At 41.5% G+C, this 26,427-nt stretch overlaps 1 protein-coding gene across 2 annotated transcripts in view; it reads right to left on the bottom strand.

The window, feature by feature from the left end:
- The window catches only part of igf2bp2a (insulin-like growth factor 2 mRNA binding protein 2a), an 87,237-nt gene that overhangs the window by 11,680 nt on the left and 49,130 nt on the right, over positions 1–26,427 (bottom strand). For both annotated transcript variants that reach the window (XM_056251723.1, XM_056251724.1), the window contains exons 5-11: positions 22,978–23,041; positions 21,840–22,127; positions 19,226–19,360; positions 19,012–19,134; positions 14,023–14,158; positions 12,908–13,042; positions 1,108–1,176 (exon numbers count right to left, since the gene is read on the bottom strand). In XM_056251723.1, the coding sequence (XP_056107698.1) occupies positions 1,108–1,176; positions 12,908–13,042; positions 14,023–14,158; positions 19,012–19,134; positions 19,226–19,360; positions 21,840–22,127; positions 22,978–23,041 (950 nt within the window). The remainder of the gene's footprint in view (positions 1–1,107; positions 1,177–12,907; positions 13,043–14,022; positions 14,159–19,011; positions 19,135–19,225; positions 19,361–21,839; positions 22,128–22,977; positions 23,042–26,427) is intronic.

Below are 26,427 nucleotides of genomic sequence, written 5' to 3'. Positions count from 1 at the left end.
GGTAAATGTGTAAGCTAGATTTAGGCCCGCATTTTTTTACATCTTCATGGAGACCACAATGATTTCCCTCATGTGTTAATATTTTTCCTTGTTATAATGTATAATTTGCAAAAATAAAAACTGCTGCATCTGTGTTGATGAGAGAATCAAAGTGTATGCGCGTTGTGCACCCGCTACATTATGGCCAAGCATGCGCGCTTAAAATAGCATTATGAACAACGCGCAACGCGTCACTGACTTTAGACTAGGTTTTTTCTGGTCAGTGGCGGAATTGTTTTCTGGAACTGCAAAATAGCACTAGGGAATGTTTGCGCCGAAACACGCCTCCTTTTTGCGCCGACCCGCCCAGGGAGCGCAAGTTCATTTCCTAGTTTACCGACGTGCGTCTGTGGAGGGAAAAGCCTGCTTTGCGCGGGTGCAAAATAGGAATTATACATGCGTCAGTGTACAAAGTCATTTGCGCCGGGTGCAAGATAGGGCCCCAGGTGTTAACAGGGCCTAAAGGACCTGACCTGTCTGGCACCCCAGTGTGAAACATAGTCTCAGAGATTTTTCATTCATAAGTTAACAGCATAAGCTTGTGGTGCTCAGTACTGTCGGATGGAGAATGAGGTTGTTATTTGGTGAATAACTACCAAGTTATTTATTCAAATGACATGAGACATTGCTGTAGCACTGGATAACAGTAAAGCTGATAACTCTGTCCATTGTTCAATTGGTTCATTAACAGATTTAGTCACTTCATCTTGTGTCGTCAGTTACAGAATCTACTAACACACTGTCAATGGATAGGAAACATTTTCTGTGTTTAAGTATTTTGGAGAATTTTGAGTATATATTGTGTAAAATAGGTGATCATTTAAATCATTTTGGGGACATCATATTTGCCATCATTAAATTGTATTGCACATAAAATACAATATATATCTGCATTTTATTTCAGCATTATATTGGCCACCCCACTCTCTAGATAAGAGTATCAATATATGCAATTATAAAAACAAAATTGGTTGGCAGTATTTTTTTGTGGCTGGAACACTATCCACCAATTATAATTTAGAAGCAGAACTATCTATTTTACGGGACAGTTTCAGTTCCAGTACTCACTGTGTGCTGGTGAGAGACGGCACTAGCAGGCGGAACACCGTACAGCCCACCCAGCTGTGATGAGTGACCCTGGAACGGATGAGATGGGTCAATTTACAAATGGTTTATATCTCAAGAATATTTCACTGGCTCTCATTTATTACACATGTAAATACTGAGAAGAAGTACATAAGTCACTCTTCATAAGTTTTTTTTTGCTCTCAACTTTACATAATTAGACCATGAATTGTCATGCAAACAAACTGGGAAAAAAAAGAACTGCCAACACTCATTCAGAAACCTGAATGATTAATAAACAAAAACAAATTCACCAGCCATACTTTAAAATGATACATGTATAAGTTATATCTTTAAAAAAGACATTGGCCCTTTTAATAGCTGCAACCTACAGTGACCTTCACAGATATTGGCACCCTTGGTAAATATAAGCAAAACTGACTGTGAAAGTTTGTTTTTGCAATTCCTCCTCTTGGTCTTTCATTCAAAATTTTCACAAAAACCTAACCTTTAATTAAAGTCAAATAGTTGAAAGAAAAAAAGTCTTACAATTTTTTTTTCCTGAAATGTATGTATACCACAATTATTGGCACCCCTAACTAATGAGTAAGAATCTAACTGAAGTATATTCCCATTCATATGGTATGTTTTTAAGTTCACCTCAGTGATCAGGAACACTTAAATGATAAGTCATCATGACTTCCTGTTTAACTTGGCTCTAAATATGACGTGACACACAGGTCAAATTCCTAAAGTCATCCATCACTATGGGAAAGACCTGAGAATACAGTAATGATGTGTGACAAAAAGGTTGTTGAGTTGCACAATTCATGAAATTGCTATAACATAATAGTTTAATTGTTATAAGAATACTCAATTTTCACTATCTGGGCAATAATTAAATCTACAATATGTAATTTTGTTTACCGCTAGGGGTCGCTAACCTCTTACAATAACTAAGGTGTAGGTTGATGACGCATAAGCGGAATTATGGAACTTGTCGTCATGCTGATGGATCTAATAATGTTTATGGATGAGTGAATACATTGATGTCTTTAACATAACTGTGGTATGAAGCAGGGCGCGATTGCTAATGAGAGACAGATATCAGCGCTACACACCCCGCGAATATAAAGGAATAAGGACATTTCATTCAACCGAACTACCCGCAAGTGCTGAATTAATACTCACAAAGGTCAGTTTATTAGACGAATGAAACTTGTGAGGTAACGCAGCGCTGTTTCACTTGCTCTACACTATCACACTAAACTGCATTTGAGTGTGGTGAAAGTTATAATGTTATTCTATGTGTTAGTTTGTTGGCTGTATGAGACTAGCAGTAAGCTAGATCAACGTTAAAATAACATTCTGATCATATTCTAACATTTCTTCATGTTGAGCTATATAACATTGATTAGTTTTATGTACATTTGTAAAGTACATGTAAAATGTCTAATAAAGTACATGTAAGAGCAGCGTCTCTATCAAGTCGAAGTTTGTCATGGACGTGGAGCTCTCGGCATCTCGAAAACGCCACACTGATATTGATCCTCGTTTTAGTTCTCCTTTTGTCCCAAAGTCTGCATGCCATGGTCCATAATGTTTGAACGAAACAACAACAGCGTGAGCGTGCCGCTAGACGTAACGCTGTTGTCCACCTCTGTCGCCATAGTTACTTTGGCAGTACGAGCGGAAACGTATCGGTTACCTAACGTAACCTCGGTTCTCTCTAGAAGAGGGAACGAGTATTGCGTAAGTTAGCTTACGGTACGGGAAAGATTCATCTTTTCGAGATATTGAAGCCAAAAAATTATCCTTAATTTTTGTATTCATTGTCAACGCAGTGCAGCAGCTAGCAGACCTAGAGCAGGCTGTCTAGCGTGCTCATTGGCTGCCCTGCGGCAACTGCAGTAGCCTACCGCTGAGCCCGGCGTGATGTCACGTCCTATGATGGACGCTCGCGCCCTCATCGCATCTTAGCCCGCCAGAATGGGCGTGGCTTAGCGTATATAAGGGGGCTCGGAGGCTGTCTCCCTGGTTTTCATCGACTGAAGCGAAAGTCGCTCGTGGCGCGAGCACGGCAGGTTACGCAATACTCGTTCCCTCTTCTAGAGAGAACCGAGGTTACGTTAGGTAACCGATACGTTCTCTTACGAGAGGTTCTCTCGTATTGCGTAAGTTAGCTTACGCTACGGGAACCCTTTGTCAACGCCGTGCGTGCCAAGCATCCACTTCATGAGTCCCAGGGAATCCCGGGGATCCCAGATAAGCGGGGAATAAGGAGGCCAGCAACGCGGGCCGGCACAAGTACATAAGCACTCATAGGGAATACAGAGCGGCGGCGCCGGTCCGTATAAGCATATAGGATATAAACCCAATATAGTGCAGCTCAACCAGGAGAGCTAAGTCAAGTGAGAGTAGCCTGCGCACGATGAGATCTGGACAGAACGTACGTCTCACTTATACTGACAGAAGTTTAGCCTGCAGGGCGGGAACTTCCAGGTTATAGAACCTAACAAAGGTGGACGGGGAGGCCCAGCCCACCGCCACACATATGTCATGAATAGAAATTCCCCTGGACCATGCCCACGACGAGTCCATTCTTCTAGTGGAATGAGCCCTGACACCCAAAGGGCATTGCAGACCTTTTGACGCATAGGCAGCTGCGATAGCGTCCACTATCCATCTGGACAGGTTTTGTTTCGAGGCGGCGAGACCTTTGGTGCGCCCACCAAACGAAACGAAAAGCTGCTCCGAGCACCTGAAAGGGACAGAGCGCGTAATGTAAGCCCTCAGCGCCCTGACCGGGCAGAGGAGATTAACATCATTATCGCTATCGGATGCTGGCAGAGCCGATAGAGAAATGACCTGCGCTCTGAACGGAGTGCCAATCACTTTAGGGACGTAGCCATGTCTAGGTTTGAGGATGACTTTAGAGTCATTCGGTCCGAACTCAAGACACGCAGCGGTGACAGACAGCACGTGTAAATCCCCCACACGTTTGACTGATGATAGAGCAGTCAGAAAAACGGTTTTGAGTGATAGGTACTTTAGATCCACGGAATCTAACGGTTCAAAGGGATATGCTTTCAGGGCCTCGAGGACCAAAGAAAGATCCCACATAGGAACCGACGGGGGGCGCGGGGATTCATCCTCCTAGCTCCTCTAAGGAAGCGGATGACAAGCTCGTTCCTTCCTAGTGATCATCCACGCGTCGACTCTGCGAACGCTGCAACGGCCGCCACATAGACTTTAAGCGTGGAGGGGGACCTCCCCTTATCCAACAGCTCCTGAAGGAAACTAAGCAACCGCGAGACCCCACACGTTCGTGGGTCCAGATTTTTGTCGGTGCACCATTTGGAGAACACAGACCATTTAGATGCGTAAAGCTTTCTAGTAGAGGGAGCTCTAGACTGCGTAATCGTGTTCATCACTCCTTCTGGCAGGATAACGGGTATCCGTTGATCAACCATGCGTGCAGAGACCAGCGCTCTGGATGGGGATGCCAGATCCAGTGTTGGGCAGTAGCGTCGCTACAAGTAGTGACGCTACTAGTTTAACTACATTTCTCAGTAGCGTGGTGGTAGCGTCGCTGTTTTCTGAATCAAATAGCTTTTCAGTAGCGAAGCTCTTTTGTTGATTAAGTAGTGCGGTAGCATCCACACAAGCTACATTTCCCCAAGCATTTCTAAAGCTCAAGCTCAAAACGGAAATACAACTACTAAGTATCACTGATGCATAAAGACGATTTAAAAAGGAATCATGCATGTTCTGCGTGTCTCTGTGAATGAATGGCTCAGATGCGCGGATTCATTTACCACACACACACACACACTGAAGCACGCTCGCGATGTTTTCAGCCTATATGAGGACATTCATGCGTGCCCTTCATCACACAGCCGCTCTGAGAGTCACTTTAGAAGCATTTTAGCTTGATTTGAGAAAAACTATCGTCATATCAAAAAAACACAGAGAGACTCAAAGGTCTACATGGCAACCTGTCAAAATAAAAGGTTGGTTTAACCTTTGAAGAAAGTTTTGCTTAAATCATTAGGCCTACATTTTAAATAAATTGGTCATTACAATTTAAACCATTAAAAAAAAACATTTCATAGTTCCCTTAAAATGTCATTTATTTTAAAATTTTAATACATTAGTATTAAATTGTATACGTTTCATGATTTCAATTAATTACACGTTTTTGATTACTAAAATTTTATTTAACCATTAAAATGGGAGTCCAGAAAAATGAGAACAAAATAAAACTGAATTTGGAATGTGGGGAAAAATAAATTGTATTTTATTTTTAAAAATAAAATTTAAAAAAATAAAAAAATTCATAGGGCTCTACAAACCAGCTTTTTGGTGCATTACCACCACCTTCTGCTCCGTATGGTGTGACATCACGTACCAATATCAATCCTTGGGCTGACACGTGAGAAATGTAGTTAATGGAAAAAGATGCACACGCTCTTGACACCTGGTTTTGTTATAGTTTTATATAGTTATATGGTTTTATATAGTTATGTTATGTTTTAGGTTTTTTTGTGTGCCAAATTGGTTTGGAACAGTTGTTGAATAAACAATTGAACTGACAAATTCTGCCTGTCTATATTTGATTGACAGTTTTATTGATCACTGAGATCACACATTGACTTGGAATGAAGTATAAAAATAAAACATTTTATAAAAAAAAAAAAAAAATAGCTTAGATGAAGTAAACTTTTGCCATATCGCTGTAGCTTACCTTGCTACATTTCCCAGGGTGGTAGCTTCAGTGTAGTGAAGCTACATTTAATGTAGAGTAACTGCTAGCTTAGCTCTATACAATTTTCTAAGTAGCTTGCCCAACACTGGCCAGATCGAGCCACGAGCTTGAGAGAGGAGATCTGTCCTCACCGGAATCGGTCACGGGGCTGTTTGTGACAGCCGCGTCAGCTCCGGGAACCAAGTTTGGTTCTCCCATCGCGGTGCTATAAGGAGCACCGAGTGGAGCGTTTCCCTGATTATCTTGATCACCTGTGGCAACAGTGAGACCGGAGAGAAAGCATACAGCGGGCGGCTGGGCCAGATTTGGGCTAGCGCGTCCTCGTTCTTCGAAAAGAACATTGGGCAGTGAGCATTGTCTTTTGACGCAAAGAGGTCGACTTCTGCTTTGTCAAAAAGGCGCCATAGGCCTCGTTTACACTGCAGGTCTTGATGCCCAATTCTGATTTGTTGCCTATATCCGATTTTTTTTTACCGTCCGTTTACACGTTCTTTAAATTGTGACCCATATCCGAGTCATGCGTTTACACTTGACTGAAACATCGCGCATGTTTAAAGGGGTCTTCTTGCTCAGATGGACGAACGCGCAGCGAGATCTCAGGACAGGTGGGAACATACAACACGATCTCATAAAAGTGAGAATCTATAGCACAAATTTTATTTCTCATGCCATTTATACGCCAAAAATAGTTTTTGCTTGCATATGATACGCACTGTAAACGTGCGTATTAAACGCCATAAAGTGCGTATCATGCACGCAAAAACTATTTTTGGCATAAATGCCACGTGGAAAAAAAAATCGTGCAATAAACGCACTTTCATGAGATCGTGGCGGGCTTTAACGAGGAGCAGTGGGTCCGAAATTTTAGGATGAGCAAGCCAACCTTTGATATGTTGTGTCAACGTGTGTCCACATTCCTCTCCTACGACGACACAATGTTTCGTCGGGCCATCCGTCCATCCGCAGATGCGCGTCGGGGTTTCTCTCGTCATTAAACCGCGGAGACACACCCTAATGCCTCGGAAAATCCGATCTGCCTGTTTACATGACAGTCGCATTGGCACGTATCCGATTTACATCTGATTTATTTCCACATATGAACGAGGCCTGAAACCGATCTCGAAATATCCGAATGCATGCGTTTTTTTCCTGTTTACACTGTCATAGAACACATCCGATCTGTGTCGCATACGAGTAAAAAATCGGAATTGGGTCACATTTCAATGACAGTGTAAACGAGGCCATAGTGACTGGACTGTTTGGGGGTGCAGGAACCCCTGATTTGGACGCATCTGTCGAGATGACCTTTCGATACGAGACAGCTCCCATCATCACTCCCCGCTGATACCAGTTGGCCGCTAACCAGGGTTGCAGAGCCATAATGCAGCTCTGAGTCACTCTGATTCGTTCGCAGCCGGAGGCCCAAGCTCGGCGAGACGCCTAAGCGTTCAGCCAGCGTTGTAGTGGGCGCATGCGCGTTAAGCCCAGCTGGAGCACTGCAACAGCTGAGGCCATACACCCCAGCATCCTCTGAAATGTCTTCAGAGGGGCGATGCTGCCCTTCTGGAAAGACCCGGCCAGGCGTGGAACACGGCGCGCGCGCTGTGTCGATAAACGAGCCGTCATAGCCACAGAGTCCAGTTCTATTCCTAGAAAGGAAATTGACTGGCTGGACAGTAATGAGCTCTTGGTCCAGTTGACCGTGAGACCCAGGCTTTCCAGATGACTGAAATAAAAGTTCTATCTCTGACTGTACCAGAATCAGTCAATCATCCAGATAGTTCATAATTCGCAAGCCCTGATTTCTCAAGGGGGCGAGAGCCGCGTACATGCACTTTGTGAATGTACGGGGTGCTAAAGACAGGCCGAACGGCAGGACGGTGTATTGATATACCTGACCGGCGAAGGCGAATCTCAAGAATGGCCTGTGACGGGGTATTATCTGAATCTGAAAATAGGCATCTTTCAGATCGAGAGAGATGAACCAGTCCCTTGGGCGAACGTGCGCGAGGATTTTTCTGGTCTTAAGCATTTTGAACGGTCTTTTCACAAGAACTTTGTTCAAATGTCTCAGATCTAAAATAGGTCTGAGGGCTGCGTCCTTCTTGGGTACGAGAAAATAATGGCTGAAAAAGCCTGACTCGCTCTGAAAGGCGGTACCGGTTCTATAGCCCCTTTGTACAGCAGCTTCGCTATTTCTGCGCGGAGTAGATGTGCTACTTCATTCACTGTCGTCGCGGTCCGTGCTCAAAAGCGCGGGGGACGGCGACCGAACTGTAGCGAATAGCCCTGTCTTATTGTGCTTAGCACCCATTCTGATACCCCTGGAATCGCTTCCCATGCTTTTATATGTGCAGCTAGGGGCAGAATGGCCTCCGGGTTCTGATTGCCGCACTGCGCGGGCTTAAGAAACTGAACCTGCTTGAATACGGCGGCTCGCTGACAGCGGTGGCAGGCTGTTTCATATATGACGTCCCAATTGCTATGAATGGGGAACGTTTTGTGATCACTTTGTGATGCGCGAGCAGCGCCTTGGGCGAAGTTTTTATTAGTAAGCGTGAACGCTCGTGAGCGGGCACGGGACTTACATTCATATGTGACGTCCCGATTGCTTTGGATGGGGAACGTTTTGTGACAACTCTGAGATGCGCGAGCAGCGAGGTGTTTGTTAGTAAGCGTGAGTGCTTGTGAGCGGGCACACGATTTACACTCATATGTGACGTCCCGATCGCTTAGGATGGGGATAATCGTTTTGTGACAACTCTCAGACGCGCGAGCGGCGCTCGAGGCGAGGTGTTTGTCAGTAAGCGTGAGCACTCGTGAGCGGGCACGCGATTAACATTCATATGTGATGTCCCGATCGCTTTGGATGGGGAACGTCTTGTGATAACCCTGTGACGCGCGAGCGGCGCCTGGGGAGATGGGTGTGTTAGTAAGCGTGAGCGCTCGTGAGAGGGTACGGCACTTACATTCATAACCTGACCGATATGAGGCTGTTTTGCCTGTGTGATAGAGCGGGCAGAGAGTAGGCATGGGCACGGACTCGTGGCCACATTTCCTACATTTAACACTCGAGCGGCATTTGCCAGCTTTATGAGAGTGGGCTCTGTGAGTGACACGGGGAGTGTTGTGCTTGTGTGTAGGGGTGAACACTGAGATGTGGGCACTTTTTCTACACTTAAAACACCATCGGCGTGAGCCGGATAACCAGACTGATGCACAAGCGGCGCCTGGGGCGAATTATTTATTAGTAAGCGTGAGCGCTCATGAGCGGGCACTTAACTTACATTCATGGCCAGGGGCAGAATAGCCTCTGGGTTCTGATCGCCGCACTTCGTGGCCTCGAAAAACTGAACCGGAGGTATGGGCGCGGCGCGCGCGCCCTCGGTGCCGGAATACGGCGGCTCGCTGACAGCGACGGCTGGCTGTTTCACATGTGTCGTCCCTATTGCTTTGAATGGGGAACGTTTTGTGATAACCTTGTGATGCGCGAGCAGCGCCGGGCGAAGTGTTTGTTAGTAAGCGTGAGCGCTCGTGAGCGTGCACGTAACTTACATTCATAACTTGACTGATATGAGGCTGTTATAGCCGTGTGACAGAGCGGGCAGAGAGTAGGCGTGAGCACAGAGTTGTGGGCACATTTCCTACATCTAACACTTGAGCGGCATTTGCCAGCTTTAAGAGAGTGGGCTCTGTGAGTGTGAGACACGGGGGGTATCATGCTTGTGTGTAGGGGTGAACACTGAGATGAGGGCACATTCTCTACACTTAGGACACCAACGGCGTGAGCCGGATAACCAGACGTATACCTTTGAGATTTCTCTGGGTCGCCATAGAAACGGCGGTTGTGTGCAGGCGAGCAGGTAGCATTACCGGCTCGCTGGCTGCCGAATACACCGCTGCAGTAACCTATTTCTAAGGGGACTGACAGGGCAAGATATTTCGACGGCGGTCCGGCCGCGGCGGGACTCAACCGTCTTTTCCGTCTTGCTGCCGCTGGAAGGACTTCACGTGCTCGCGTTGCTGCGAGGACGGAGGCTGACCTGGACGCTGAGTAGCGCTTCGCGCAGAAGGCTGATCACGTGAGCGGCCTGCAGCTGAGCTGGAGCGTCGCTCCTTAAATCCGTGGCAGCTGGATTCGGGCCTTTTTCCTCCCCTTCTCGGCGGCGCCGTCCACTTGGGAGAGCGTCGAGGAGACACATGAGTGGAGTCTCGCATGGAGTTCCAACAGAAAGGCCAGGATAGAGCAGCTGTCACCTCGGCATCTCCTTCCACCTCGCATTAGGCTCAGGTGGTCTCCGTGAACAGTGCTTCATCTTGCGCGGTCCAGCAGAGGGCGGAATTACAGCTTCGGCATTGAACACCTCGAGTCGAGCCCGCAGGGTCGACATCGGGAGTTCTTCGCAGTGGACGCAGCCTCCCGACGAAGAGCGAGGGCTGCGTGGTCTGGGCCCAGGCAGAGAGCGCAGATCACATGGCGGTCTCCGACGCTGAGCAGGGCTATGCACAAGCCACAGGAAGTGCGAGGCATCTTGAAAAAGACGTCTCGCTGCTCTTTTAGAAGGGTGGTGTCACAGCGGCGAACACGCACAGGAAATAGAGCTCAGAGAAAAAGGATACGTCGCCGGATACCTCGCACGGATGGCTGAAGGCGGCTTCTTCATTGGCAGGCGACAAGTGAACAGGGACGAGCCATTATTTAAAATTGGAATTTCTCTGAAACTAAAAATCTTTGGGAACTTTTGGGATATTGTAAGTACACAACTGCAGGAAATATATCACACTGTGCAAGTGATTTTTGGATATTTTATTACAAAAATTTTACATATTGTAGCTTCAACTGGAATCAACTGGTGATGTTAACAATCTACCTAGAAGAGGTATTGTAACAAATTGTAAAGATTTGGAGAATTGCATATGCTAGTTGAGTCTTGGGAATGTCGCCAAAACTATGATCAGACCTCACCTATTTAACCGCAACTTGTTTGGGGAGGTTAAAATAAAATAGAAAAGCCTTCGGCGACATTAAACATCAATATCATGCACCTACAATTTGCAAGGGCATTACTGGAACTTTCAAACTGGGTTTTATGGTCAGATAAGACCACAGCACAGCCATTTAGAAAAGTACCTCATCCCCACTGTGAAGTATAGTGGGGAATCTGTAATGCTAATTTCCTTCCAAAGACCCTGGACAACTTGTTAGGATACACGGTATCATAAACTCCATCAAGTACCAGCAGATATTAAATCAACACCGTATCGACTCTGTCAAGAAGCTTAAACTGGGCTGTAGTTGGATCTTCCAGCATGACAATGATCCACAGCACAACTCAAATCCAAACCCCACAAAAAACCTGTGGGATGAGCTGAAGAAAAGAGTCCACAAGCATGGACCTCTGATTCTGAAGGATCTGGAGAGATTCTGTATGGAGGAATGGTCTCAGATCTCTCGTCATATGTGCATTAACCTTATTACGCATTACAGGAAAAGATCCAGAGCTATTAACTTGGCAAAGGGAGGCTGCACAAAGTATTAAATGAAGGGGTGCCAATAATTGTGGAAAAATTTGTTTTATGATAAGAATTGTTTTCTTACAACAATGTGACTTTAATTAAAAGATTTGATTTTTGTGAATATTTTGAATAAAAGACTAAGAGGAGAAATTGCAAAAACTAATTTTCAGTCAGTTTTTCTCATATTTACCAAGGGTGCCCGTATTTGTGGAGCCCACTGTATTTAGATTTTTTTTCTATTTCTTTTTTTAAATATCAATAAAATACTCTTATAGTTCTTATTAATATCTAATTTTGAATTAGATGTTTTGTTAATATTTTACATTTCCATTTTAATTTCAGTTAGTAATGAAGGTTTAAGAGAAGCTGGCTGACCAGCAGGCTTACTAGCATAACCAGTAACTAGCTGGCTGATGAGGATACTAGCATTCTACTAGCATTTGATTTTCAACAACAGTTTGCAAGCAAGATTTGTTACTTATTGACAGTAAATGCCAAAGTTCGTAATATTATGTAGAGAGCTTGATTTACCGTAAGCAAATAACTGCACCAAAAAAAAAACTGTTGTAATAACTTATAATAAATGACTACTCAAGTTTTACAGTCCTACTGAGGATGATAAAAACCAGCTAACACTCATTCAATAATGAGTGCCTTCTCACACACCCACACACTCATTCTACCTTCATTAGTTCATCCGTGAGCCATAAGCTGTCCTGTCTGACTCATCACTAAATATGAAGGGGAATCCTGTAGCACGCTAACCGAACGGAAGGATTACACAACTCAACAATGAGTAGATGCGTTCTAAGGTGAGTACTCACTGAGAAAGAGACGATGTTTACAATGTGATCGGGAGGCTAAATGTCAGGATAGTTCACCATTTAGATTAGAATTCTGTTTAAAGTCCCAAAAAGGGACTTTAAATTAAAGTTTAATTCCTGAAATTGAACTGAGGTAGAAAACAGGATGTAGTCTTTCAAATTTAACAATGTTAATGGACTGAAATTCAATGTTTCTGCAAGAATAGTTTTTAAAAATGTAATTTTTCAGTATAAATTCCCCATTAAAAATGTTATCATACATAACATATGGGTATTTCCAGAAATTCATGATATTTATAACAACTGTTTTAAAGTGCAACCTACACAAATTTGTATTGATTTAAAATCTGTTTTGATGTTTGATCCAATCTGACAATTTTACTTAATTAGTGTCTTAATGTGTCTAATTACTTAAATAATTATAAATAATTAGTACAAAATAATTATATAATTATTTATATTTTGTTGCAAAATGTGTGTTGGAATAATGAAATTCCTTGTTGGACTACATTGCATTTCTGTGAATTACAATTCAGTAAATTGTTCCTGTTATTCCCATTCAAATTTAATTTTGAACATTCTGTGGTGTGAGTCCAATTGTTAAAATCTGAATTTTGCCAAGCTAAATGTAATGCATTCCTGAGGTTGAAACATCCAAATATGTTGTAGTTATAAAACTGTGGTTTGCACTCACAAGAAAAGGGTTGTAGCCAGTTGGGGGTACGGGTGGGACGCCTCTGGGCCCAGCAGCTGGTGGCAATACTGACAGACCGGTTGAAAAGATGCCCAGTGCACTCAGGCTTAACCCGGGGATAAGGTTGGTTTGTTGCTGCAAGACAGAGAAATAACATCATGGATTATGAATGATTACTCAGTTTTACTCAGTATGAATGATTTATCATGTTTTTCTTGATAATAACTCTAATTTGAGATTAGATTTCTCAGTTTCCATGTATTTCTGAGCTGTATGAACAGTCTTAACAGTGTGAATATTTGTTATAACATGTTGTAATATCGTTACTGTCACGCTAGGTGGCTCCATCGACCCGGTGCATCATTTTATGTGGTAAGCGCTTTTAGATAAGTTTGTATGCTGTTTAGTCTTGACAGAGATATGCTTGATTTTTCATTTTCTGTCTGATTCATCTGCTGTGCCTCTTTCATTCAAAACGGAATTAAGTTTACACGGTTCAACTAACAGACAGTTACACATGAAACTGTCGCAAAAACACTTGATCCAAGCATGAATAATTTACCGTATGCCTGACTGAGGACTGACTAATGAGTGACTATAAATGAAACTGCATAAATTTGATCTGTGTAGTTGAGAGAGGCTTCTACCGCAAAATAAATGACTCACTAAAGATAAAAAGGAGTCCTCGGATCATACGACGGTGTAAACTAGAACGATGATCCTATTGTTACAGTATTTGCTCTGTCTATGGCTTCACCTCCCTCAGGCACAGGCAGTGACGTCATGTGTGTAAACAGGGAGAATGGTGTACATGTGCGTGCATGTCTGTGTGAACGGCTGTTGACAGGATGCCTTCTCCTTATGCACAGCAGGGAATGAACTGACTCAAGGCTGTTTCCTATAAACAGTCAATAACTGAACACAAGCAAACAGACAAGCCGTCTAAAAGCCTTGTCGTCTACAGGACCAAGTTTGACACATTATAACAGCATTTTTATGTAGAACATAGAGTTTCTTTAAGTTAAATCTGAAAAATGTCATATTGATTATAACATCAAAGACAGTGGATTAAAATGAAGTGTGAAAATCCTGTCATCAAAACCGCAAACACTTACGTTAATAGCAGCAATGTCATTCTCATAGGCTTCCCTCAGCTTCCTCATGATCTCCACTTCAGCCCTACAACAGGCCTCGATACTCCCTTTCACTATAATGGTTCTCTCTGGATTATAAATAGTTAAATCCTGTAAACTGTGGGAAGAATGGACCAAGAAAGAGAAAAATCAGAGTAAAATTACTGGTACATATTTAAGAAACACACAAATTCCTCCAGTCAGATTGGAGCAGTGTTTGAATTGAGGGAATTTTTAATGATTAATTATTATATTGTACATATGATGTGACCATATTGGTATTATTGACTTATATTAGAATGTTTTTAGAAATATTACATCAGTCTGAATCAGGTGTCAATATCTTTTCTATTATTATTATTATTATGGTAACACTTTACAAAAAGGTTTCATATGTTACCATTAGTAAACTACATTATTTAACATGAACTAACAATTAAAAATACTTAAGCATTTCTTAATCTTAATTTATACATTTACTAATACATTTTTAGAATGAGATCGTATCTTAACATTAGTTAATGAACTGACAAACAAACAATGAACAATTGTATTTTTAATAATTAACATTTACAAAGGTTAATAAATAATGTAAAAATATATTGCTCATGTCACGGTTATGCTCAGTTAGTTTCTGTTTCCATGGACTTTTGGTTTATTTTCAGTCACGTGTTCATCATCATTACCCTAATTTACTTTGTATTTAGTTGCAGTCTTTTCAGTTTCCTGGTGTCCGGTCACGTCTATGTTAGAGGTTGTGTTATGGTCGCCTGCCTGTTCGGATTGCCCTTTAAAGGGATACTCCACCAGTTTTTCTTATTAAACTATGTTATTCCCTTAACTAAGACGAGTTGATACATACCTCTCTCGTCTCAGTGCGTGCACTATATCGCTCTGTATTGCCGCAAAACTATGTTAGCACTTAGCTTAGCCCATGCATTAAATATGGGCCAAGCAGAGAAGCGACCAAACACTTCCACGTTTTCCCTATGTAAACACAGTTACTCGAGTAGTGTAACTTGACCTGGGCTGGTGACACAAAATAAACCGTTGCGCTTTTCTAAGCGTTTAAAATTGATGACTATATTGTATGGCGGAATACCATAACAAGTGCTTTTGAGCACTTCGACTTGGCGCAATAATATCTTCACTCGTGAAAAGTCCCGGCTCCCGCTTCCTCTCCCCCTCCCTCTGACATTTCCGTCAATACAACCAACGTGACTTTTACTACCTGTGCTGTGCTATTAGCAAACTGCAGATCATTTGCAATGGCGGACTTTGTAGATGATTATGACTTCTTTGTAGAAGACCCAGAGCCATATCTGTTTGAACCCGAGTACACGGAGGAGGAATTAGCTCTTATGGACCGTGAGAGGCAAGAAAGATATGATCCAGAACAGACCGGAGCTGGCGAAAGACCACGGGCAAACAGCAATTGGTGGTGCAAGTGTGACTGTTGCGAACAGATGCCGACCGAAATTGAGAGCCTGTGCTGTTTAGAATGCTAACTAAGCTAACTAGCTTCCAACAACCTGTTACTTCGTCAACTCCGCTCGAACTACTACTACCGGCGCATGTCACGTTGGTTGTATTGACGGAAATGCAATACAGAGCGATATAGTGCACGCACTGAGACGAGAGAGGTATGTATCAACTCGTCTTAGTTAAGGGAATAACATAGTTTAATAAGAAAAACTGGTGGAGTATCCCTTTAAGTGGATTATTAAAGACTTTTGAAACTTGATCATCATCATCTTCTTGTTCTTCCTTCAACCTTATGTAACAGATTTCCGGACAACAACTAAATGCAGCTCAATTCACTGCTTTAGCCTGCCAAAGCCTTCATTTTTTGGACTTTTCAGTTGACTTTTGTCGTCTCGCCATCACCTGCGCTTACGATGACGAAACCCTGAAGTCATTGTTTTGGATCGGGGCAAATTACCACAATCCAGTAGACCTCCCAGACACTAAAGGACTTGACTGGAGGGAGGCCATCATCAAGTGTCTGGAGAGTGTCTACTCCCGATCCGGAACACAGCTGGACCCAGAGCCCGATTCACCACCTTCGACTGCGGAGAATTTGTGTGAGCCCCCCGCAGACGGAGATCTACCGCGGTGAGTGAGTCAGAGCCGGAGGAAAGGAGGACAGCGCTGACCATCACCCCGGAACAGGAGCTCCAGAGTGAGTCTGACCAGGGGTGTGAGCCCCAACACCAGCGGCTAAGGGAATGCCAGTAAAAGTGGACTCTGAAGATTGCCTGATCGATCTCAGTACGGAGGTATTGCTTCCAAACCTATTCACCCGGTATTGTACTCTACATCACCACTGCCTAAAGACATTGAGATCGTTATGGACTGTCATTTATCTGTTTTTTTCTTTATCATTGCTGTTTAAAGACAGCATTGAGAATTGTATGGACTGTGTCTTACCCACATTGATGCCGTCAAGTTTCCCGTTATCACCATCACCGCAGAGCTCAGCCAGTCCTCCAGCCCCGCTTCTGCTGGATACTTGCAGCCCTTCGACTTCTCTGGACACACCTTACTGTGACGTGAAGCCTCAGGTCATGCAAACGCCAGCCTCGACTGAGCGAGAGGATCCTGTGGCTCCGCCTCGGATCCCTTCGCTCCACCTCGGCCCGTCAACCTGTTGGCTCCGCCTTGGCTCCTCCCACCTTTAGCTCCACCAGAGACCCTCGGCCTTGTGGCTCTACCGGGTTTCCTCATCCCACCGGCTCCCCCTTGGTCAGTCATCACTCTGCTTCCGTCACGGAATTCCCAGCCGGTAATTCCGGTAAGCCGGGGAAGGTCTCTGGGGAGGGTCTCCGACCTCCATCAGTCGTCCCCCCTCCCTCGACTCCATAGTGGGCCGTCGTCGCTGCCAGGCTCTGGGTCCGCACCATTGACCTATCACCATCATCGCCGCCAGGGGATCGTCGTCATCCACACATCACCATTTATCCGTCGCCATTTCCTGTCGCCATCCCTTCACCGCCGCTTCATGGTGCTGGTTGAGGAGAGAACCCCTGATATGATTGTAAAGCGCTTTGGGTGTACAGTAGTACATATGAAAGCGCTATATAAATGCTTCATTCATTCATTCATTCATTCATTCTCATCCACCTCCAAAGCCCCCACCGTCCCTCCCTCTTCTCATCTTCTGTTACGCGCAAGGTAACGCCTTACTGTACTGTCACAGTTATATTCAGTTAGTTTCTGTTTTCATGGACTTTTGGTGTATTGTCAGTCACGTGTTTCTTTGTTCAGTTTCCCGCCACTCAAGGAGATTCATTTGATCTGCACAGATGTTAATCATCATTACCCTCATTTGCTTTGTATTTAGTTGCAGTCTTTTCAGTTCCCTGGTGTCCGGTCAAATCTACGTTAGACGTGTTATGGTCGCCTGCCGGTTTGGATTGCCCTTTAAGTGGATTATTGAAACTTGGATCAAAGACTGGATTAAGTGGATTAAAGACTTTTGAAACTTGATCATCATCTTCTTGTTCTTCCTTCAACCTTGTGTAACAGCTCATAGTTAGTTGATGTTTAACGACTTCGCCGTTGTCCTCAGTCGCTCCGGCTCCACCGCGGTTTCGGGGTCCCCGCCTCCGCTCTCTCCCATGAGCCGTCAGGTCCACCTTAGCCCTCCAGACATGCGGTGTCACCCTGACTCTGTGTCTCCTCGGCTCCATCTGGGTCTCCACCATGACCGGCTCTGTCGCAGGAGATTGCATCACTGGTCCCTCCTCCCAGGCCTCCACCATGGCTCCTCTCTCCTGTGACTCCACATTGGATCATTGTGCTGGCTGTTTCTTGGGTACCTGCCTGGCTACTCCTGCTCCTGGCTCCTCCCACCCTTCCACTCCCCCATGGACTATATTGACTGTCTCTGTTTGTTTACACCCCTCTCCAGCTCCACGTCCTCCCCCCTCCTCAGATGGACCTTTTTACTGCGCGAGGACGTGTTTTGGTTTTGTTCATGTTTGCCTGCGTTTCCTGTCATTTGACCTAGTTTCCCAGTGTGTTTGATTAATGATTCCGTTCACCTGATCTGTTAATTATCTTATTAGCTCTCCATGTTATCTAAGCCCTGTGTTTCCGGAGTTCATTGTTCGGTGCCCCACTACTTGATTTGAAAAAGGGGAAAATATTTAGGGGGATATTTATTATTATCATTATTAATATCAACATCATGTCAATAGCAACATAAAAAGAAACAAAACTTTACCCTGCTACTTCGCTTATTAAAAAAATATTATTATTAATATTATTACATTTTCCATTTAATTTCGATTGATTGTGTATAATAATTTATTATACAGAGGTATAATGTCTGATCTCGCTGAATGCACAATGGAAGCACAACAACCACATCTTCAAAATATGGTAAGGACTCTAACCATAAAGCATGAGTTAACTGGAGCACAGAATAAGAGAGATCTGAGCCATGTCATAGAAAGACAAGATGTTTGCACTGTATCTTTGATGTGTTGTTCTTGTGCTGAATATTCTATTGCATTCTTCTCTGATTCCACCTGGAAGGAAGTGGGACTCTATGTAGAGAGCAAGTTATTTTAATTTGTATTGATGAGCACTGGTAAATAAGGCTGTTTTTTACAGGGACAGCTAAGCAATGACGTTGGGAGTGCTGGTTAGGGTTTAATTGGATGACTCACTTCCTAAGCTATCTGTGTGACCAGCACACACTTTATTTCTGGGAAATACTTAAAACCACCTGTACACTGATGCTCTGCACCAGATCCTAGCACTCAGCAGCCCATTACAAGGTCACATCACATGTTCAGGTCATGTTATGATCAATATCTTGACAACACAACAGCATTACCTATCAAAACAAGAGCTACAGCTTTAATTTAAAAAGATTTTAGAATAACAGCCACAAAAGCAAAATAATTATGAGCTTCCATTGTTTTCACCTGCTGAAAGCCATCAAACGTAACAGACACTCACGAGGAGATGGTTATCTTGGTCTCTGTCTCTTCTTCAATCTTCTTCAGGTTTCTGCCCTCCTTCCCGATCAGTCTTCCAACCAGACTGTTGTGGGCCAGGATCTTCATAGGAATATCCTCAGTTCTACAGAAGCAAAAACACAAGTTGACAATTACATAGATGCATTTAAAGAACACCTCAAAATAAAAACAGACTTCGGAAGATTCAGACTTACACTTTTGTGTCATCAGCCTCTTTCTGCATGATGTCCATGATCATACGGCACGCGGCGGAGCAGCCCTCAGGAGTCGAGTGGATGGTGATGGGCTTCTCTGCCGCTCCCGCGTTCTCCTTACGATGGATGTCCACCCTAACAGGACGGGAACATGACCATTCAGCAGCGATCAAACTAAGCTTTGTGAAAAGTTGTCACTGTAAAACAAGCAGGTATTTATAATCAACGTGAATTGATGGTCACAGCCAGATTTGATTAATAAATGTGACATTTCATGTCCAAAATATACTGACTATCTAATCAATGGATAGTACACATTTTCTGTGTACTAATATCATATATTATGTCGATTTGTATTTAAGCAATTCTATGTACAGTTTGGAGTCAGCGAGTTTTTTGTACTATTGAAAGAAATTAAGGGCTAGATTTACTAACAGCTTGCGCCAGCGCAAACACTCTTTTGCCGTTAAAATAATACTGTCAGGATTTACTAAAGACACGCAGTGAAAAAATAGCATTAAAAAGGTGTAGACAGTCATTTTTGCGTCTCAGCTTATTGTATATGCATTTGTGGGAGTTTCCCTTTCAGACACAAAATTTATGAGAGGAGAGTATTTAAATGAATCGCGCATGGTGATTTACTAAGGTTTACGCTAGTCAATTTACTGTTATTTGCACCATTATCTATCGCTCAAAAAAGCATGTCTTAACCCATTTTGCACCTGTGTTGTTAGAACTTCACCCGCTTTGCTTGTTTGCGACTCTACGCTAATTTGGGCTGCTCTTGATGAATTGCGAAAGTCATTAGGGAAATGATCCAGCTGCGTCTGTGTTCTGTAATTTGTTTGTCATAATAAGTAGATTACGCGCAGAACTTTCCACTCGCATCGGCGCTTTTATGTAATTGCGCTCTCATGCTAATTTGCACTGTTTAGTAAATCTGGCCCTAATACTTTTATTAATCAAAGAAGCATTAAATTGATCAAATGTGAGAGTAACAGCATTTATTTGAAATAGAAATCTTTTGTAACATTATAAATATTGTTCTTTTTAAAGGGACAATGTGTACTTTTTATGTATTTTATTATTTAAAATCAATATTTTTATTCATAAATATGTTCTCAATGTTGTACAAATACCTCTGCCAATTATCTGATTTATCCTCGTAAACTAAGAATTTATTATCTTTATATACATGGGACGGGTAGGTCCACGGAGGCTTCCATGTAGTTCCGCCATCTTGAAAAACTATAATAGCAGAGAGGGACAAAAAGTACTAGGCCAACGCGTTTCCACAGCGCGTTTTCGTTCAGAGCCAGCGTGACGTACTGAAAGCAGCAGTTGTAAAGAAACTTGTTCCCCATATAAATTTTCCTATATGTAATGCAAAAACTTTGAAGCTCAATATCTCAAAACTGCTCAGAACGCAGATAGAACCTTATAATTCCAAGGGGACGAACTGAAAGCAGCAGAAACAGAGGAGCAGAGCAGTGAGAGGCGCTTGCCCCGGCAAGTTTAAAAGGCTGCATTGCAAATCCTCGTCGCCAGAAAAGTCCAAAATAGATCGTAAAAGGAAACGTGACCGGAGATTACAAAAAACACGAGTTAATGTCGGGATAGCTTTTTCCAGGTGGATAGAGCTAATGCAGGAGAAAGATTTCAAAAGAGACGCTGAAGTCCTGCTTTCTTCTAGACAGGTAAGTCAATGTTACAGTCTTAATTACAAGCTTTTTTTCATTGTTTGGTTGTGTACTTTATTTTATAGACAGATGAACATTTATAGTTAAAAGTTGATGATTATATCTAACAATGCACGTACTTCAGAAAATATAACGAATAAAGAAGGCATAACTACTTATTACAATAGTTTGTGTTTTTCACAGTCAGTAATTCATACTGTAACATTCGTTTGTTCGTTGTGTCAAGATGCTGTTTGTTTGAAATAACAAACCTGTTCACCCGAAGGAACACTCGACGAAGTGCTATTAGAAGACATCCTGTCATAGCTTTTTGGTACATAATGGCTACCGTAGATGCAACGCGCATTTGAAAAAGCGAGGCGCTGGAGAGCACAATTCGTTTGAATGCAAAATACATTTTCACCGCTAGATGGGAGAAATTCCTACACATTGTCCCTTTAACTTAATATTCACCAAACAATCTTGGGAAAAAAATTCCACAAAAATATTAAGCAGCAAAACTGTTTTCAACGTGGATAATAAGAAATGCTTCTTTAGCAGCAAATCAGCATATTAGAATGATTTCTGAAGGATCATGTGACACTAAAGACTGGAGTAATGATGCTGAAAATTTATTTGCTATCACAGGAATAAATTACACTTTAAAATATATTCAAATAAAAAATAGTTCATTTAAATTGTAAATTTTTCACTGTTTTAGGTCAAATAAATGCAGCCACGGTGGGAGACTCCGATCAAAAATATATATATATAAAAAAAAACAATAGTACCGGACCCAAACTTTTGAACGGTAGTGTATATAACATTTGTAATTAATAAATGTATTATATAATTCTAAAAATAATAATTGTATTTATATTAATTGAGGTCCACAAAATGTACTCTTATTAACCACATCAATACATCACACTCACTTAGACTGTGTCTGTTTGGTGATGTTTTTGATTGTGAGACCCTCCTTGCCAATGATGGCTCCCACAAACTGTGTGGGCACTAGCATGCGCAGGGGGAAGTCTGGCTGTTTCTGTCGGAGCCCCAGGGAGCCTCCAGAGGTCCCGGGCTGGGAGTCCTGTTCTCGTGATGTCCTTCCACCCCGGCGATTCCGGGTTGCAGGCAGGGGTGGAGCAGCATCCATATCCAAAATATAAGACACTTTAAAGGAGTAATCCTCAAACGTCTGTCCTGTTAACTTCTCTACAGCGCTGAAGACAAGGACGGAGAAAATTATCAGTGGAATATGGTGACAGTATAAAGGTGGAGAGTTTTGGCATTTTTTAAATAAAAAATCAGGGCTGGCAGTATGATAGTAAATACCCAGTGACAGTTGTGTCAACCAGTGGAGGATCTGCAGAAGATGAGGTTCAATGCAGACAACTTCACTGCATCAATATCAGCTAATACGCATGTATATTTAGCTGCTGTTTTACAATGGTGTCAAAAATGGCTCATCGTTTATAATCTATGACAGTTTTGAGTGTTTTAAACTCATGTTACATAATAATATAATGTGTAGCAGTTTTTGCACTAATTTCAGACTTATTCTTTTTTCGCAAAACAAAAAAACAGATGAAGTCTCTTTAATTTTAGTATAAATGTCACAAAATTAAAATACACAGACATTACTAATTGATTATGTAATACAAAAAACATTTTGGGATAACATTTTTTAGGAAAAAAGTTTATATATATACACCATTAATGTGACAAAATTTTTAATTATGAGTAATTTTATATCACAATGGTGGTGTATGTTATGAGGATATAGTTACTTTTGCTGAGTACTTTAAATACTTAAATATGTCCATTAAATTAAGATCACATTATTTTGTGTTTAAGCTTATATGTTTAATTAAATTTATACAATTATAAATATTGTATATTAAAAATATTACATATTTAAATATTATTAAACAGAATTTGCAAATATTACAACAAAAGGTTTTTGACATACCATTACCATGATACATTTATTTATACTCTTACAAATGATTTTGGTCATATCCCTATGAATAATAAATAAAAAACTAGAAAACTTTATTCTTAAATTCTTACATTTTAGCCTCCTCTTTTGTTGAGTACGTCACATTCACCACTGCTGTTTCTGTATCAGTGTTAACTGCAAAAAGAAATGAAATCAGGTGAGAGAGGGAGTGAGAAGTCAATATTTAAAAACAAAGAGCTCGGTCATATTCATAAGCATATGAGACTGCAAGCTTTTGTATGAGATGCATTCATACAAATAAATGCAGTTTTACACTAGTGCTGTGAAGAGCCACTTGTGTGTGTCTGCATATTAAATGAGGATTACTGTGCCATGGCCACATGTGTACTTCACAAGAGAAGCACAAAGCAACCCTGACGTCCATGGATCAAAGCTCTGTGCACTTCAAGAGTTTATGCTGCTATACACTTTCAACTGCCAACTATAGCACTTACAACTATACACGTACAACTCAGGACCTTATAAAACAGTGGTTCTCATTTATTATAATTTTTATAATTATGTGTGTGTATATATATGTATTATATATATATATATATATAAATTATAATAAATTTGCTTTTAATGATCCTGATGAATAGAATGAGCATCATACCTGCATGCAAATCCTTCCCAGCTAACACACTAAGTACAAGAACGTAATTGACTGGTACTTTCTGGTAATTTCATGACGTACTAATTGGCAACGTAACTACGACATTGCATGCTTGTTATTTCTTTTGCTCTTTATATATAGTGAAGTGATATAAAGCGCACACCGCGAGTTCCCGCTCACTGACCTTTCCTGATCCCGTCCCTCTCTCTCTCCCACCTCACTTCCTGTCCACTCTATACTATTTTATCATAATAAAGGCAAACATCGCCAAAATGAAATCTTTAAAAAAAACTAATGAAAAAAATAAGTCTTGATTCAGGAAAAACATATTGTTGATTCTTTGACTGCACACTCTGCAACCCAACAGTTGAGAAACGCTGTGTTAAAAGGTCAAGCTGTATTATACTTTCTGAAGAATGTGAAATGGGACTAAATAAAAGCTGTTCCAAATTACAAGAATTGCAATAATTACAGACAGAAGCCACTGCAGAGACAATGTGTATGTGTATGGTATTTTTAAGAGGAAAGCCTGCCTCTTTATTGATTAGATGGAGTTATGTGTCTAGAGAGCTAGACAGTCTGTCTGAAGGAAGTTGAGTGGGATGGCTGGGCAGAAATCCAGAGCTTCACACATGAAGAGAACCACAAAGCCTCACTATAATGCAGCTCAAGCGATCAATCTCAGAACCAATGAGTGTCACCAATGAAGAAACATCAATAGGCCTTGAGAAAGAATGACGAGAAATAGCGCTGTCCTCATATCATGCCGACATCATATTTATTTCATAGGATGAGTGCATGCACAATGGGACTGTTTGAATGGGATTCCTTTTCTAAACAATGCTGTAGTTACAATTATTATTCAGGATAATGACAAGATCATTATTTTGGATCTATTGACTTATTCAAAAATACTGAAAAAAAATAGAACAGCTTTAATTTACCTCTTCTATTACAAGCATTTTTAATTTCTGACTTATATTTTTTAAGGGCATAGAGTATAAGATATCAGAAGGATAAACTCTCCTTATACTTACTGCTTATTGATATTTGATTATTATATAAAATATGACAAACTCTCAGATAATTGAACTTTTTACAAGGCAAAATTAGTTCAGTTGTAACATATCCCCAAAAACGTAATATTATTTTTGTTATTATTTTAGTAAAATATTGTTATTATTTTAGTTTGTTATTAGTAAAAATGTCATTCACATGTATTAAATGTTTTAGGATAAGATTTGTACTTGACTGTTACACACCATGACAGTTTTAGAGTCACATTTAAATATAAACTTTAACTTGAAAACCATTCAAAACTATTGAAACCAACATAAATACAAGGAGTGCATGTCTAAGAACTCTGCACATGCATTTTAAACTAGATTTTAAAAATATTTCTCTTTTCTTTATTGTGGACTGACTCTCATTCTGGATATCACTGACACATTTACTAAGATGAGAAAGATTATGAACTACATATTCTTGATTATGAACTACATAAAATATGTAAACAGAGTCCAAAACTTTGCTCAGTGAACATTTGAAGTGAACAGAAACTTGTGAGAGCCTTTTGCATTTGGACAGGTGTCTGCATCTGATATCAACATACAATGACAGATCGTGTAAAGCACCACTGTACCAACATTAAGTTAACACACTGATAAAGTAAGTAATGTGTGTCATGAATTACAAGTGGTCACAGGTGTGAACGCAATCGTCTCAGAGAGAGAGAGAGAGAGAGAGAGAGAGAGAGACCACAGGCGCCTACATTTACCTCCCTATTATCATGCTGCTCCTCCCTGAAAACACACACATTACAGCTGGAGTCTCGCCACACTCTCCCACTTCAATCCACACACTGCTGCGCCATCACACCGCTCATTTCAGCCATAGTGCTCATCCCTCTCTCATGCACTGTCTGTCTGAGACTTCCTCTCAATCACACTCACTCTCAAGAGCACCCCACCCCCTTTTCTCTATTGGGAAAGACCATTACAGAACCTCACAACTGAGACGTCTCCACTGGCAGCAAGTGTTGATGGGATTTAAGTTTGGATAACGTGTGATCTAAATGCACACATTGTCTCTGTAGTCCATAGTCTGTTAGCAATTTAAATTCATCCACAAACGGGTACATCAGCAAATGTGCTATTTGACAAAGTCCCCAATAGAAAAGACAATACATATATATATATATAAAGGTTAATGTTTAATGAGCAGGGAAGAGTGTCTTAGCATTTGTCGTCTAGTCATAGCCAATGCGGTCCTAAAAAGCCTGTGAGTAGCACTTCATCATTTTGTCCAAATGACAGAAAAAACTGAGCGCTTACACAGCTACAATAAACGTTATAACTGTAAGTTGATGAAAACGCATTGTGTTGCACTTACTGGTTCAGATGCAGCCGTTCTAATGACAGACAAAACATGTATGTCCAAATTCTCAGAAATTTGCTGGTCAAAAATGTAATCTTGTAACCTCGCAATTTGAACTTGATTTTGGTAAAATGTGACCCTGGACCACAAAACCAGTCACATGGGTCAATTTTTTCCATTAATGTATGGTTTGTTAGGATAGGACAATATTTGTCTGAGATAAAACTATTTGAAAATCTGGAAACTAAGTGTGCAAGAAAATTGCCTTTTAAAGTTGTCCATTTATGTTCGCGATTGTGCTGCATTCACTCTCAAAAATAAATGTTTTATATATTTACGGTAGGAAATTTACTAAATATCTTCATGGAACATGATCTTTACTTAATAGCCTAATGATTTTTGGCATAAAAGAAACATTTATAATTTTGACCCACACAATGTATTGTTGGCTATTACCACAAATATACCCATGCTACTTCTGACTGGTTTTGTGATCCAGGGTCACAAATGTTAATAAAATAATGAAACA

Source organism: Rhinichthys klamathensis, unplaced genomic scaffold, assembly GCF_029890125.1.
Source record: "Rhinichthys klamathensis goyatoka isolate OS25496 unplaced genomic scaffold, OSU_Roscu_1.1 h1tg000088l_1, whole genome shotgun sequence".
NCBI lineage: Eukaryota > Metazoa > Chordata > Actinopteri > Cypriniformes > Leuciscidae > Rhinichthys > Rhinichthys klamathensis.
The sequence above is the reverse complement of the archived record's forward strand: the minus strand, read 5'-3'. Positions and strand labels throughout refer to the sequence as shown.